Source organism: Erithacus rubecula (assembly GCF_903797595.1).
Source record: "Erithacus rubecula genome assembly, chromosome: 5".
Classification (NCBI taxonomy): Eukaryota; Metazoa; Chordata; class Aves; order Passeriformes; family Muscicapidae; genus Erithacus; species Erithacus rubecula.
Genome location: NC_136687.1, coordinates 41,032,292 through 41,047,244, shown reverse-complemented (window position 1 = coordinate 41,047,244; position 14,953 = coordinate 41,032,292). Strand labels below are relative to the sequence as shown.

Here is a 14,953-nt window from a genome sequence, read left to right as displayed (position 1 = left end):
TATATGTCAGTACCCTAGAGACAAGTTTCATGCTGGCCATTCAAATGAGTATTATCATGCAAGTGGTAACAAGACTGACTGGGAATAACTTAAGTTACATGTAGGCGTGAGAACTGTAATTATTCTGATAAATTCCCACATTGCAACCTGACCTGCTCGATTTGATTCAGTACTTACTTTAATGGGAACAAGGTGATCTAAGAGGAATTCTCCTTGATTGCTTTGTCTCATGGAAACTATACAAAACCTGTTTATAGTAATGGTACTTTACTATTATGTGTTTAGTTCTGGAATGGTGTTGAGGCACATAAACCAAGTTTAACAGAATCATTATTTTGTCGTACTTTCATTGAGAAGGGTTCTCAAAGCTGTGGAGACATTACAGAGCTATATGATAAACTTTTGGATTGATATGATAGTCTGCTGCCTTGTCATTTTCCTTATCTATATAGAGTTATGCATACCCATATGATGGTTTACTTATGTATAGAGAGGTTTATGAAATATTTTCTATCTCTGTTGCCTCTAGTATCTTCAGGCTATTATCTAGTTCCAGTGTTGGTGAAGACAGTTAAGTCCCTAGGCAAGCCAATCTAGGAGTTATTTTATTTTAAAATACACTTAAAAAACTTATAGTTGTTCATGTGGTATCTTTTATGCTCTTTGCTACTCTTTTTCTTTAACCTAGCTTTGTGCTTGCTGGAACCTTAAAAGTGTAAAACAAGTGTTTGGAAGCAGTAGAATAACTTCCTTACATTGTGTGGTTTTGTAAAAATGTCATCAATAGAAATTCAGTCTCTGTGCCTTGAAACTATGTGATGATTTTACTGTGATGTATGCTTTTATTGTTGGTGGTGTTTTTCTCTGTTTCAGGACAAACAAACCAAGTGGCCAAGGAGGCAGCCAACAGATGGACTGGTGTGTATTGCCATGACGCAGCTTCACACTAGAGCAATTTCAGTAAAAGACCAACTCAGTGTTAAAAACTTTAAATTTTATTAGACTTGACATAGGATAGTCCTCACTTACAAAAACATAGAGAAATTTATTTTACGTATAAAACTATTATGATTCAATAAAAAGAATACATCTTCTCAGTTTAGTTACTGAATGTACTTCTTATGTCATAACAGATCTGTCCTTCTGTTGCTGTCATATACACTGTGTTAAGTCCTGCAACTTATTTCCTTGGATGAGTTAAAATCTCTTAAGATAAAGAAAGCAATAGAGACTGGAAATGGTGATGCCCAGTTCAGAGAGTTTAATTCTGTTTTGAATGCTCTTTTTTTTTTCTAAAGAGTAGAATGTTTGTGGAATATTACTGCTGCTACCATGTGATGAATGCTGGTACAAAGTAGGGTATTTATCAAACTAATTCATCAGTTTTGACAGGTAAAATTTTGCATAGTTTTAAGGAATGTTATTGTTATGACATTCATATGGAAGTTTAACTCAATTTTCTGTTGTTGCTTAGCTTTGCTGTATTCATTCCCATTTTGCAAAGCAAGCAATTTATATGTCCTTATGGTTTTTAAAATTATTTAGAATATTGTTTATAATTTTTTGTCTAGAATAGATCTCCTACTGATGGACTGGTGGCTATCATTGGTTGTGCCAAGTGCAGCAGAATATAATTGCCTTAGTCTTTGGACTATTATTTTATATCTGGGTTGTTTACTGTGTTTGGGGAAATAAAATTATGTATTTAAAAATAACTTCTGGGTGTTGTCAGAACTTCCTGCTGTTGATGGCAGGCTGTTCTCAAGGCCTCAAGTGAGGTAAAGGAACTGTGCCTCAGCCTGTAGATAATACTTCACTATTTAATTATACAATTTGGTTATATATTGCAGCCTATTTTTCTTTTGAAGAGACAATTTTAAAAGTAAATGTGTGATGGTTAAAAAAAAAAGAAAGCTATCTGTAAGCTGTGCACAGACAGGAAACACTTCCTCTCTTAAGGAATGCTGCAATTTATGGGTGTTAGAAATGACGTAATAAATCTCAGTAAATGCTGCAGTGAAAATTTTTGTTAAATTGAAGAAAATCTACATGTTAATGTCATGCTGAAAGAGAAGTGCTGACTAAAATAAAGCTTCTTGAATGTCCTTTTTTTAACTTTCAAAAAATACAGTGTCTGAACAAACATGCAGAACTAGAAAGGACTTACAGTAATTTAAATCAAATTTTTGTAGCTATAGATAGTCACATATTAGGTGTCTAGTTGCAGAAGGTTGTGTAAAATACCTACTGTGCACTTACCTCATCATTATAGCAGGCTTACACTCTAATTGTAGCTTTCAATCTCCTTGTAAAAGAGGAGCAAGAAAAGATAAAGATAACATATTTTTTATTCAGTCCTAAGTAAATAGTTCTGTCTTTTTTGGAGGTTATTAACAAAAACCTTCTGCTTTCTATTCTAAATCTTAATAATGATGTTTCTCACTATGTACCTTTTTCATACACACAGGAGATACTGCAAATGGAAGGATTTTGTTGTAGTTGAGACTATAATTCATGCTTTCCTGAATACTCAAGATGATTGTTCTTCATTCTGTTTACAGATAACATCTTTTCAATAAAGTCCTGGGCCAAGCGTAAATTTGGATTTGAAGAGAGCAGAATAGATAAATGTTTTGGAATCCCAGAAGATTTGGATTACATTGATTAGTGTTCGGTTGATGGCTGATACAGTTGTATGTAGTTCATTATATATTCATAGCTGCCATTAAAATGTGAATCCTCTCCAAACAGGTGGCCGCCCTTTAATTTGCTGGTTTTGTTAATGTTAATAAAATACTAAAAATATTTATTGCAGGTTTTTTTTTCTTGTACTCTGTAGATAGTAAATCTCTTGATTTCTTCTGTGTGACAGACTTAGCGTGGACAGAAGTTATAGGGAATAATTATTTGAGAGTTTTGAGACTCGATTTAACTCTTCCTTTGCTTAACTGAGAGTAGTAAGTACTAAGAGCTAGGAGTTCCAAGGATTTATGTTTAAACACGTTAAAGACTTTGGAATGGGAATAACAGGGAACAATATGGAATAGGAGTAATTTTTCCCTCATCTCACCAATGAAATAGAAAACAGGCATAATCCATTAATGGAAAACAGTGGGACAGTAAGGAGGTGATCAGAAAGCCTGAGGTCTGGTTTTAGGTAATACTTTATTGTGTTGCTAGAACTGCTTGTAAGTTTAGTGAAAAAAAAATGTATTTGTTGTTGGAAAATACTAGTTCAGCAGAGCTGAATCTGTTTCAGAAAATATATTGGATTGACACTTAGAAAGCTGATCTGGTCAAGAGTATATCTTGCATAGAAGGGGGAGCAAAGAGCACCCATCCCTTCACACAACTGTGTACTAAGATTTAGGATGTTTATCTGGGATGTGAGATACTGAATTCAATTTACTGTTAAAAACTAAGCATTTTTGGGTTTATGCACATTTTTCAATTTCAGGTTAAAAGCACAGCCAGCCAAAATAATAACAGATAATGAGCGCCTCATTCTTGTTTAATGAAATTTCAGAAGCACCTCACTTTGTATCAGCTTCTGGTTTCTAATCCTGTTCAGTGCATGGCTACAGCAAGAGAGGTGGACAGTGGAGACTGGTGATCACCTTCCACAGCTGTTGATTGCAAGATGGCATTTCTGCTGTAGAACTCTGGGGGATTTAAGCTTTACCTTGAGGACACAGGTGGGCCTGCTGCAAGCTATCACTTGAAAGGAATCTGTTTGCCTTTTATGTAACATCTGATATGAGAGCATTGCTGAAAAGGTGACATTTAGCTGCAGATGTGCCCAGAAATCTGTCTCTTGTGACCTCTCCAATTAAAAAATTTCCTAGCAGTTCAGTGCATATTAAAATTCAAGGATTTCTGGTATGCCCCTGGCTATTGTCATCTTATGTGTATGAAGACATGAAGCAAAGTTACTGGGAAGCTAGTGGATGGAGGATTTTCCTCTCAAAGGTAGTGTAGCAAGCTCTCCGTTGCTGAAGGAAAAATATATGGAATGCCTGGGACATAGGAAAATGTCATTATGCTTAAAATTGTGATGGAAATGTTTCCTTTTATGTGTTTGGAAGGACTTTATTCCTAATATATCCAGTATTGAACACTGAGTGCAGCTGCTGGCTGGTAAAAGCGTAAGGGAAATAGGTGGCACTTAGGTGAGTGCAGTATTGGAGTGTTCCTGACCAGCCTTGGCTTTCGCCCCATGAAGAGGGTGCTGTGCAACAAAGCTCTGTGCTGGTACCAACTACTGATGTACCTGTAGCTTGGCTGGTTGGATTGCTCTTGAATTTTGTGCTGTGAAACAGTAAAGAGGCAAGGTTTTTTTTTTGTTCTTTGTAGGAGATCTCTCTCAAGTGAGTAGTTTTCTTCTTTTGCTAAACATTTGGATCTGTACCACCTAACAAAAAACTCCTTGGCACTTTTGTGTTCAAGAGCACATAACTGTCATAAAGTAGAGATGGTGTGATGACTCAGAAGGTTTGTTTGTATGAGAAAACATGGAGCACAATGACTTACCGATGTTTTTTGCCTGTTAGAATCACTTCAATGTGCCTGATCTTCTACTTGTCAGGGAACCTCAGGTAATTTATGGTCCATAGCAGCTTGTGCACCAAGACTTCCTTTGGTACCTTTAGGAATGAGGGTTTCTTACTGACTTTACTGCTTTGGCTACTTTCCAAGTTCAAGAGGGAAACAAAGATGACCAACTATTTAAATTTAGCTGCAGTATTGTGGCTTCCTGTCTGTAGGGTAAAAGCATTATGGACTGCAATAAAACCTTTAAATATAATAAATACCATCTAAATCACTGTATTTGATGTAGATTTGCCCAGAGATAGTGTAGTCAGCCACAATAAGCTGGCTTTAAAAATGTCAAACACAGCCATTATGCTTTGGACACAAAACTTACGTAGTTCAATGGCAGGGATTTTCTAGCAATGTAATTTTCTCTAGAGTTTTTTATTGTTTTACAGGTACAGAAGAGACATAGACATACCATTGTACTTTACTTTCTGTTCAGTCTCCTGGTGTTGGTTAGCAAACCTGAAAGGAGTATATGTCTGCTTCTGTAAGGACACAATTTTAGAAGTCAGAACAGAAATTTCACAGCTAAACAGACGAATGGAAGAGGTGATGTGTTACCAGAAACTGATTCTTACTCCTCTAGTGGAATAGATTTATTTTGTGCTACATTTTTGTGATTCTGGTGTCTTAGCATAGGTGACTTTCAACTGGAAAAGCAGAGCCAGATCCTTTTTGAGAGGAAAGGAGACAATTTGTGTATCTTTTTTATTCCAAGATACTTTGAGCCTGCTGCATGTGTTCACTTTTGGAAGCTTTTGTTCTTAAGATGTGCAGCAGACTGCTAAATCCCACAGTGCAAAACCATGTAGGATTGTGTGATTTGAGATGCATGTTCAGTTTTTAGGAGAAGCTGGGACTTTTGTCTTCTGCTGCATTAATAGTCAGTAACAGTTAAAATTATTTTCTTTCTGAGAAATGTTTTGCTAATAGCCTATTGCAAAAATGAAAACACTCAAGTTGATTTTTTTGTCCCAATTTGTATTTTCAGACTTTGCTTGAGATAGAGTCTGAAATATTTCTAAAGAATCAAACAAAAAAGCAATGGAGTTTAAGTGCTTACTTCTACTGTTATTCTTGTGGTTATGTCACAGCGATTTTATGTTTATATCTTCCTCTTTTCTCTTTCTTGTGCCCTATAGATTTTTTTGCCCATGTAAGGTAAGTACTTTCTACTACTATAGTTAAGTCAGGAGGTCAGGCCCTTACTACAATTCAGGTTTATAATTAAAGCAGTTACTAGTGACATGAATAAAAATCAAAGCTGTTTTAAGCAGAGTCAGTAGCTCTGAACAGTACCAGGAACAGTATCAGGTCCAGCTTTTCAAAATTTCGTCAGCAGTTTATCTTGACAGTACTAGGCTGAGGTGTTGGATAGGCCTGCTCTTTGAGACTGATGGTGATTGGTCACTGTGAAGCAATATAGGTGCAGGAGAAAATATTTATGTCTACCTGATCTACTAGGAAACCTTACTTAGGGAGCTTTCTTTAAATATCTGCCCTGAAATGTCCCATTCTTCCTTGCCTTTTGACTTGCCATCTATATGCTCTGTACAACACCAAGCATCAGCTCTAGGACTCCCTTTATGGTACTTACAGGGTGTAAAATATTAACAGTCACAAAGGTTTAGGTTTTGACACAAGTCAAGTGCTAAGCCTTTCATTAATGCATTGTGTAAAATGCCACTGCTGTTTGGGGGTGTTTTAAAAGGGAAAATACAAGCTCTGCCGCAAATGGCACAGTGATTCTGTAATCACGTGACAGAGGCGGAACTGAAACTTCTTGGGAGAATGAGGGGAAAAGAAACCAAGTTTCTGATGACAACTAAGAACTTCACAACAGCTCCTTAGAGAGAGTCTCTCTGTCACCCAGGCATGTTTCCAGCAGTCAGGTGATCTGGCTGGTGCTTATCTTCACCTTGTTTCTTTTAGAGGTGAGGTTTGTATGATCATATTTTTTTTGTCATTTATCTTCTCCTTTTCCCTCCCACTGTTCTTAAATTACCCAGTGATTTCAGCTAAATTTACTCTGAGGGGCCCTGGTACAAGCTTGCAATTTATCTGTTCTGTTTGGCTGCCTGCCTGATAAATACTGGCTCTCCCTTTCCCACCTACCACTTTTGGGACCTGAGAAAGGGTAGAGCATGCTGAGGGTGGGAGGAGGAAGGAAAGATGTCAAAGATAGTGATGGAATATTGTATGAGGGTCTGGCAGTATTGCTGGGGCTGAGATGGGATGGTGTGTGCATCCTTTCAGTGGGAAGGAACAGGTAACTTCAACAAGTGAAGTCCTCGACTAATCCTCTGTGTCGCATTCTTCTATGATGGCAGCAGTTAACTGCCACCTAGACACAGTTCCTGTGTATATATTCTTTTGCAGAAGGAGTCTGCCTTCACAGCAAGGATAGCCTTTCCCCTCAGCTTCTTTTTCTCCTTATCTCATTTACATTTTCCACCCCTCCACTGTCATTTGCCTTTTAGATCAGCTTGTAGCAACCACGTAGACTGAACAAGTGAGGCACTACAGTCTGTATAGACACAGACTTACTCCTTCTCCTGCTGACAACTACTTGTAAGCACACATACCTTCCACTGCACAGGCATACAGGAGGGGAAGCATCTATCTCTATGTTAGACTTGTCCCTTTAAACTGTATGCACAGAAGATTGCATGTCAAGAAGACCAGGGAGCAAAAAGATCTATGAGCACCATGACAAGCACCACTGATCTTCTCAGTGTCACTTTAGACTCTTTTATAATGCCTCACGTGATCATTTTTTTTGAATGAAAAGTTTTTTTGCTATATGATGATTGTACCTAGCCTAGTTAGAAAAATTTTCCTTACAAAAAAAAGTTCCTGCTGAATTATTTGTAAAGAACAGTTTTTAAGCAAAACCTGCCGGGCAATTTTCTGTTTCCAGTATTTGATGAATACCCAAGTTATTCTGAGAAAGAATGAGCCTTTCACACGAAAAGCTAAATTTTAAAATATATTCCATCCTTTTGTTTCAAGAAAATCTTACTGATCTGGTAACCAGTGCTAAAGTAAATATTTTAACCTGTCCAAGAGATACCTTGTTTCAGGTGAGATGATTAAATTTAGTTGTACTGCTTCAGAGGCTCAAAAGGAAAAGCTGTTCAAATTACAACTTCTAGAGAAAGGCAATGATGGAAGAAGTTTTGTTTGAATTGAAAAGGGCCTGAATTACCATCTGCATACTGTAAGCCATGTCTTCCAGGGATCCCCCTTTTTACCTGGACACTTTGATCATGTCACCTTCCTTCAGGCTGCACTGGCATTCTGGAGGTGGGATTTTTATGTTGAGATGCAAAAGAATTTTTTTTTTCCATTTTTGCAGTCTACAGTGGGAAAAATGACCATGTTTTCTCTCTTTCCCTTCCTGCTAAGAAAAAAAAGGAGAGTAAAAAAGTCCATCATATGCTTTCTTATATTATCATTACTAGCCATACAAAATAATGCCTCTGGCTGATCCTAGCATTCTGGAAGATTTTTCAAGGAAGACAAAAGTCAAATTTTCATACTTTGTTTTCAGTTTCTCAGAAAAATTAATTATTGAATCCAGTATTTTTTTTCCTTGTTGTGCTGTACATGGTCAGACGTGCTCCCAGTTGCAGGAATGCTTTTTCATTTTTTTTTTTTTTTTTTTGCATGGGCATAAATTAATCATAATAATAAACTATATTCTTCTGTGGGCTTTTTTCCCCTCCCTGAAATCTATTCTAGGCAATATACTCTTCACTAGGTTTTTAAAAGTCAGTCAGCTCCTGAGATCAGTGATTAAAAATCAAGGCTCTGCAGCAGAGCTGTTTGTTATTCCTGTGGCCATTGATGCTGTACCTGTCTAAAAAGGATATGCAAAAAATTGAAGGAAGTTATACCAAGTACTCCAGAACAACAGTCTCATCTGGTGAAAGGCAGGAAGCCTGGACAATGTGTTCCACTTTTGGTATAACTACCATCCAGAGCTTCAGCAAATGAATATTTTTTCTTTTCCCAAATGAAGCATTCATCAAAGCAGCTTCACATCCAGCTTTTTAATCCATCAACTTTTTCTGGTACTTTCAAGTTGTTTATAGAAGTGACCTTATGTTGGAGGTGGTAAAAATGAAAATAGATTCACAATCAAAACTTCAGAATTTAAAATGTTGTGTTCAACATTGGATATCACATTGTTGAAGCTGTCTATTTGTTCAACAACAAAAAAATTCCAGGAGCCCTTTCCTTGTTTAAATCCTTAGAAGATTGTACAAATGTAGGAGAGCCATGCATGTCTGGGTAGGACATATATCTTCACTCTTAAGTAGGCATGATGTAAAATCTGCATTCTAGGGTTGTGTGTTTTCGTTCTTACTCTTTCTTCTGTGCTTAAGCTAATTACTGGAACTTAGAGAATTTTTTGTTAAATAGCCTTTACTGCTATGCAGATTTGACTGATAACTGGATAAGAACATGGGAAAATGAAAAAAAGGAATTTAATGTCAATTTTTTTTTGTTCTTTTTATACTTTTGCCTTGTCAGTCTTGAGCCAACAGAGTGGGCATTGTCTGACATCTCATTTGAACTAACTTCCCAAATCAGAAAACCATAAATGACAAATGTTGATTCCTGACTTGATTTTCTGTACCAACTCCCCATCTGCATCATCCAGCTTTTGATAGGGAGGAGATAGGAAAAAAGAATAGCAATGAATTTTTGCAAAGGTTTTTTGGCTTTTTACTGTTACAGTTATTGCCTAGCATGTCTCTGTCCTAAAATAGGGCCAGAAGGAGGAGGCTTCACTGCTTGAAAAGCACAAGTAAGATCTAGTCTTAGATCCACCTTTGGCAGTTCCCCTCTCTGCTCTTCTAGACAGCTTTATTTTTGACAGATTTATCCTAACAAATGCTTGTGTTGGCAAGTGAATGGTGAGTAGTTATACTCTAATGCAGGTGCTTTTGCATCATAAACTAGTATGTGATAGTGTAAACAATAATTTACAATTAAAAAAAATCAGAGGGCTGGAGTTATTGAAAGAAATCCTTTGATGTCAAGCTGTCTATCATGTAATGCATTTCAGAGTCTTTAGTTTCATACACCATGCCAATGCTAATTGTACAGTTCTGTAATGTCTTGTATGAACAACAGCAGTGATCGTGGGACATGTGGCCTTAACCTTTACCAAAATTAAAGAAGTTTTGCCAAGAAGCCAGTGGAAAATGATTCTACTCAGAAGGTCCTGTCTTCTTGAAAAAGAAACATTTCTGCAATAAAGTTCTTACAGCTTGCTTGATTTCTGACTACTTAAAAAAAAATCTAGATCTGATTAAGTGAATGTATTTTCTCATCAAGCCTGGGGTTTGCCTCTTGTCTTAGCTCCACCTGACAGCTGTCATCTTATCTTGGCCTGGAGCTGTTAGAGGCTGGCCCAGGAGGTTGTTCTCCAGTGCTGTGGGTAGCTGCGAGCAGAGATACTGCTCCTTGGCTGCTGTGTGCAGAGAACAGCCTCCTATCTGGGAAGCTGGAAAGCTCTTGATAGCCTTGCATGAAAAATACCTGTGGGAGTGTCAGTAGAACCTTATTCCCTTTATTTTAGAGCTCTCTCTTTTCAAGTCTTTTGTCATCCCTCAGCCTTCATAGTGCAAGGAGAAGCAATAAAGTAAATGCAAAGCAGACCAAAGACTGAAGATGAGTGGAAAAAAAGCCTCGTGACTTTTACCACGAAGTCAACATGTTAATAAGGTGTTGAGAGAGACCCTTGGGGTCCTTCCTCCCTCCACTACCTTGGGTAGGAAGCATTTCTCAATTTGTCCTATCTGTGTGGCAGCCACAGGAATAAGCAAAATCTGTGTAAATATTTTGAAATCCACCAGGAGTGCTGCCTTCCTAGATTTGGCCAGTCCCATGTGCCCTTGTATTTGACAACTGTAGTCTGCTGGGGGAAAAAAAATACTTCTTTCATAGTAGAACTGAATAACACACAAGAAAATGACAGCCTGAATTAAGTAACTTGAGCAGAGATGCTCACCTGTCTCTGGCTTTTACATGCTGAGAGATGGGGTGCCAGTCAGCCTGGCTCAAGCTGTGTCCTGGGAGAAGCTTTTGATGGCAATATCCATAGATATCCATAGCTTTGAAGGTCATAAAAGCACAGCAATAGGAAGCTGTGACCGTTCCATTTTGCACTGCCATTCTGTGCCACTTTAAACTGTGTTTTAGTTCTGTGGGTCGTCTGGTCAAGTTATCAGTTCAGTTAGGAGAATGGGATGTGATGGTTCACCATCCTTTAAAATAAGCTCTGTACCATAAATATTTTCTTCTTAGTCTCAGAATTTGTTTCCATGGTAACTGTCACTGGAACAATCTTTCTGTCAATGAAAAGGAGGAAAATAATTTCCTTTTTAGGCAGTCTCTGCTCAGTAAAATTCTGTTTTTGTTTGAACCCTGTTGGACTCCAGGGAATCACGATTCTTGTCTCCATTCACTTCTACCAAGTGTCCTCAAGGTTTTACTCCTTCAGTTTCCTTCTTCCACTCATTTCTGCCTTTTGAGTTTAAATCATTACTTTTTGTTTCAGAGATAAAAATCTGTGACCTCCATGCTCCAGAATTCCTTGGCATGTGGCTTCTGTCTTAACCTTCAGGCTAAAGCTTCTTGAATTGCACCTGATTTTTATGAAAACAGAGTTACTTTGCTGGGGTGGTCTCCATAGCAGGTCTGGGAGGCTGCGTAATGCAGATGCTGCCAGATACCGAGCTTCTCACCTTTCCATTTTTATTGCTGACTTGTTTTTACAGCTTGGCCTCAGGATGCCTTTCAGCCAGAGCACTGCATGCCAAGACAGAGTCCAGTGATATGTGGCAGAGTGTGGAGCTTCTCCTAAGGAAAACTTGTGGTTGCTCAGAGATCAGTCATGCAGAGACTGCAAACATGCCTTGAGCTCTGCATGTGTTGTAATATCTTGCTGCAGAAGCATCTGTCAGTGTCAAAACAAGACGCAAGAGGCAGCTTTAGCTTTAGCTTGCTGTGGGGAAAAGTAGCGTCTCTGCAGCATCAGGTGGCTTCAAGACTGAATAACTTTTGTGGAAAATGTGATTCAGTCAAATGCCACGTAAAATACAGTTTCAATGCAGGCTGGCCTATGGAAGGAACCGGCCTGAACATATCTTTCCATGAGCACCATAAACAAGTCTTGCTAATTGTTTTTCTTGAAATTAATTACATTTCACTTACACCTCTAACCTACAAAATTAAGGAAAGATCTTACCCCACAGTACAGTTTCTCAACTGAAGTTTTCCTGGCATGCTTTAAGCACAATACAATATCTTTTGCTCCTGGACCCCCAGGCAGGTTATTGAGGCTTTTTCAACATCTGGCTGGACAGCCCTGGGGGTTCAGAGGATATCTGTGCTAAATGCCATGCAAGGCATTTGGGCATCTGTGTCTCTTCAGAGCTTTTTAGGAGGCCAAGTTCTACTGAAATCACTGGGAACCTAAAGAGCTGTGTTAGTCTCAGATCTCTTTCCTAATGGATTAAAATAGATAAGGGAGATTTTGTGAGGGATTAGGGGGGTTTTTTTTCCATTTTTCTATTGTTAAGGACAGCAGGATTGTAAATCATTCTTTACTCCAGAAGCAATTGAGCCTGGTTCTGAATACAGCAGGAATATGCAAACTAGATTAATGTAATTTTGCTTATTACTGTTTCTAGAGCCCAAAATACATTGGACAGGCTTTGAGGTCTGAACAGCAGTAGATTTTTTTCTTTTTTTTTTTTTTTTTTTTTTTTTTTTTTTTTTTAGAAAAACTGGTTTTGGAGTTGACAGTAGTCTCGTCCTTTTCCAGTTTGAGAATCCGTCTCATCCACATTTAATGCTTTTGAAAGATGGATGCGTAACCTTCAACTAAGTAAAGCAGAAATTGAAATAAACCATATTTCAAGTTTAATTCATTATGCTTTTTATGTTTACTTGATTGGAATGGGAGTGTTTCCCAGGAAACTTAGAAGTAAGTTTGCTTTCTTTTCCTTGAGAAAGTTTTATCAAGCATCCTCTGTTTTCACATGCTTGTTATGCTAAGTATAGTAAAGAAAGTATTTTGGATTTTTCCCAAATGGGTAGAATAATCAAAATGTATTTCCTAGGGCTAACGTGTTGTTTGCAGAGGTCTGATGCTCTATCAAGGCCTGTAGAGGAGAACCATAGTTGCATTTCATTTGAATGTCACTCAGCATATACAATAGGCTTGGAAAAGCAACACTGCATGGCCTTCAGGCACCTGGCAGAATACATTTTTAGCACAGCAGGAAGAGAATGAGGCATCCAGTTCCTGTGGCTGACAATGCACACAGCTTCTCATCCAGAATGTGCTGGAGCTGCTTCCTGTCCAGCTATGAGTGCCATGCTGGAATAGCTGATGAGTAAAGGGCGACAGCCCTTGGGATGTCAGTACAGCAGCTGAATGCTTGCACATCCCTGGGGAAAGGGCAGAGGTGCTGTGAGGTGAGGACCCATGCATTGAAAATATGCTCCCCTAATGAACAAAATGTTCCTGCAATTATTTGGAAGGAGGCTGTACAAGTGTCATTTTCGAAAGATGATAGAAATTAAAGTTGCATGAAATTGCAGATGTTCTGTGAAAAGAAACAAGCCTAAAATTGCTCTCTGGGAAATAAAATAAATCTTTAAAATGTTCACATCACCTGATTTTTCTGAAGCGCTTTGCCAGGCAGCATTCAAAAGTGCATTAGAAAGTTGTAAATATCTATGCTGATTCCTGGCTATAGGAATAAGAGAAAAAAAATTACTCTTTCAGCTCTTCCCAGGACAGCCTGGGCCTCTCTTCTCCCCAGGGTGCTCTGGGGTCTGCAATGTGACAAGGACTTCTGCAGCGACTCCTTCAGCAACCAAACCATTTCAGATGGGGGAGTCATGTGGCTCCTGTCCCACCCCACCCTTGGCTGAGCTGTCTGTGGGACAGCTCAGTTCCAGATCAGCAAGGTGGGGGTTCATGTATAGCTTGTGCCTTGGAGGAAAGCTTGTCTGTAACTGGGCACCGATGCCTGCCACCCCCAAAGAAGCATTCCACATTTACACATGATGTTTGACTTCAGTGGTGATGGAGCTGGGCCGCTGGAGAAGATTTCAGTAGCCTGTATTGCAGAACTACCATGAGATACTCAACTCCTCCCTAGGATTTTACTGCTCTGGGATGTAGGAATCCAGAAAGCACTGTTCATGCTGTGGGTTGAGTATGGGAACCATCAGCTTTCTTCGTTTGAGTTGTACTGCTCTAAGTCACCCACACCACTACTGCCCATGCAGCCTGGGTGCAAGGCACTGCTTCTCCTTATCCCACATTAAAACCAGCCCTGACGTGAATGCTGCTAAATGCCAATGCTTTGGGGTGGTCAGGAAGGCTTTGTAATAGCACCCCTTGTCCTCTGGGAGGGATTTATTTTCTCCTTTTTTATATTGTAGCTTTCCCTTAAAGGAGGAAAGAGCTAGGTGCTGGGGAGGGCACTTGGTGATAAACTGGTGGCTGCAGCCACACAAACTTTCTGCAGATAGGTGAGTCGAGAAGTCAGGCCATGCCCTCCTCATGGCAACTCTCACACAGCAGGCAGGGAACCTGGCTCCAGTTGGAGAGTCTGACCTGTGTGTGCATCATGATGTCCTAGCACTGAGCTGGGCAGCAACCAGACATCTGAATTCTTTGGGTGTGTAATAAAAAAAAATGTGGCCTTAGGTCTGTGGTGTGAAAAATCCCTGGTACTTCACAGACTGTGCATTTTACATTGTTCTGAGTTACCTAAATTTCCGTCTCAGTTTTGGTCAGAAGTGAAACTCTTATGTGCTGTCAAAACTGGCAGGGAGGTGGTGGAGGGCGGAGGGTAACTTCGCGCAGCAACATCTTTTTTTTCAAACAGATTATTCAATCAAGTAACTGCAACTCACAGGTTTCCAGTTGCTCCTTTAACTGCCCTCCGGCTGATACCATGAAAGAAATAAACACATTCAACTTTTTTTTTTGTACAAGGAGAACATCTGTGACCCATTAACATTGGATCCTGAGCTGCGCAGCCAGTTTTGGCAGCACAGCTCTGGCAAATTTGACATTCACTTCTCTAGGAGTTTGGTGTTGCTGTTCTCTCTCATCAGCATGTTGATTTTTGTTATTAGTAGCGCTTCAGGACTTTAAAAAAGAGCTGCAGCAATATTTTACTGTGTTTTAGTAAGCTTCTAACAGTACTGTTTCCAATCTGGGTGTATTTTGAAACATGTTTTACTTTTTTGCTGTGTTTTTTTCAATGTCATCAGTGCATCTTCCTCCCTCAGGAGAATCTGCACACGTGGAAGT

At 38.9% G+C, this 14,953-nt stretch overlaps 1 protein-coding gene across 2 annotated transcripts in view; it reads left to right on the top strand.

Annotated features, from left to right (window-relative positions):
• Positions 1 to 2,809, top strand: part of MND1 (meiotic nuclear divisions 1) — a 41,143-nt gene extending 38,334 nt beyond the window's left edge. For both annotated transcript variants that reach the window (XM_079306759.1, XM_079306760.1), the window contains exons 7-8: positions 874 to 918; positions 2,562 to 2,809. In XM_079306759.1, coding sequence (XP_079162885.1) covers positions 874 to 918; positions 2,562 to 2,668 — 152 coding nt within the window. In that variant the 3' untranslated portion in view covers positions 2,669 to 2,809. The remainder of the gene's footprint in view (positions 1 to 873; positions 919 to 2,561) is intronic.
• The last annotated feature ends 12,144 nt before the right edge of the window (positions 2,810 to 14,953 follow it).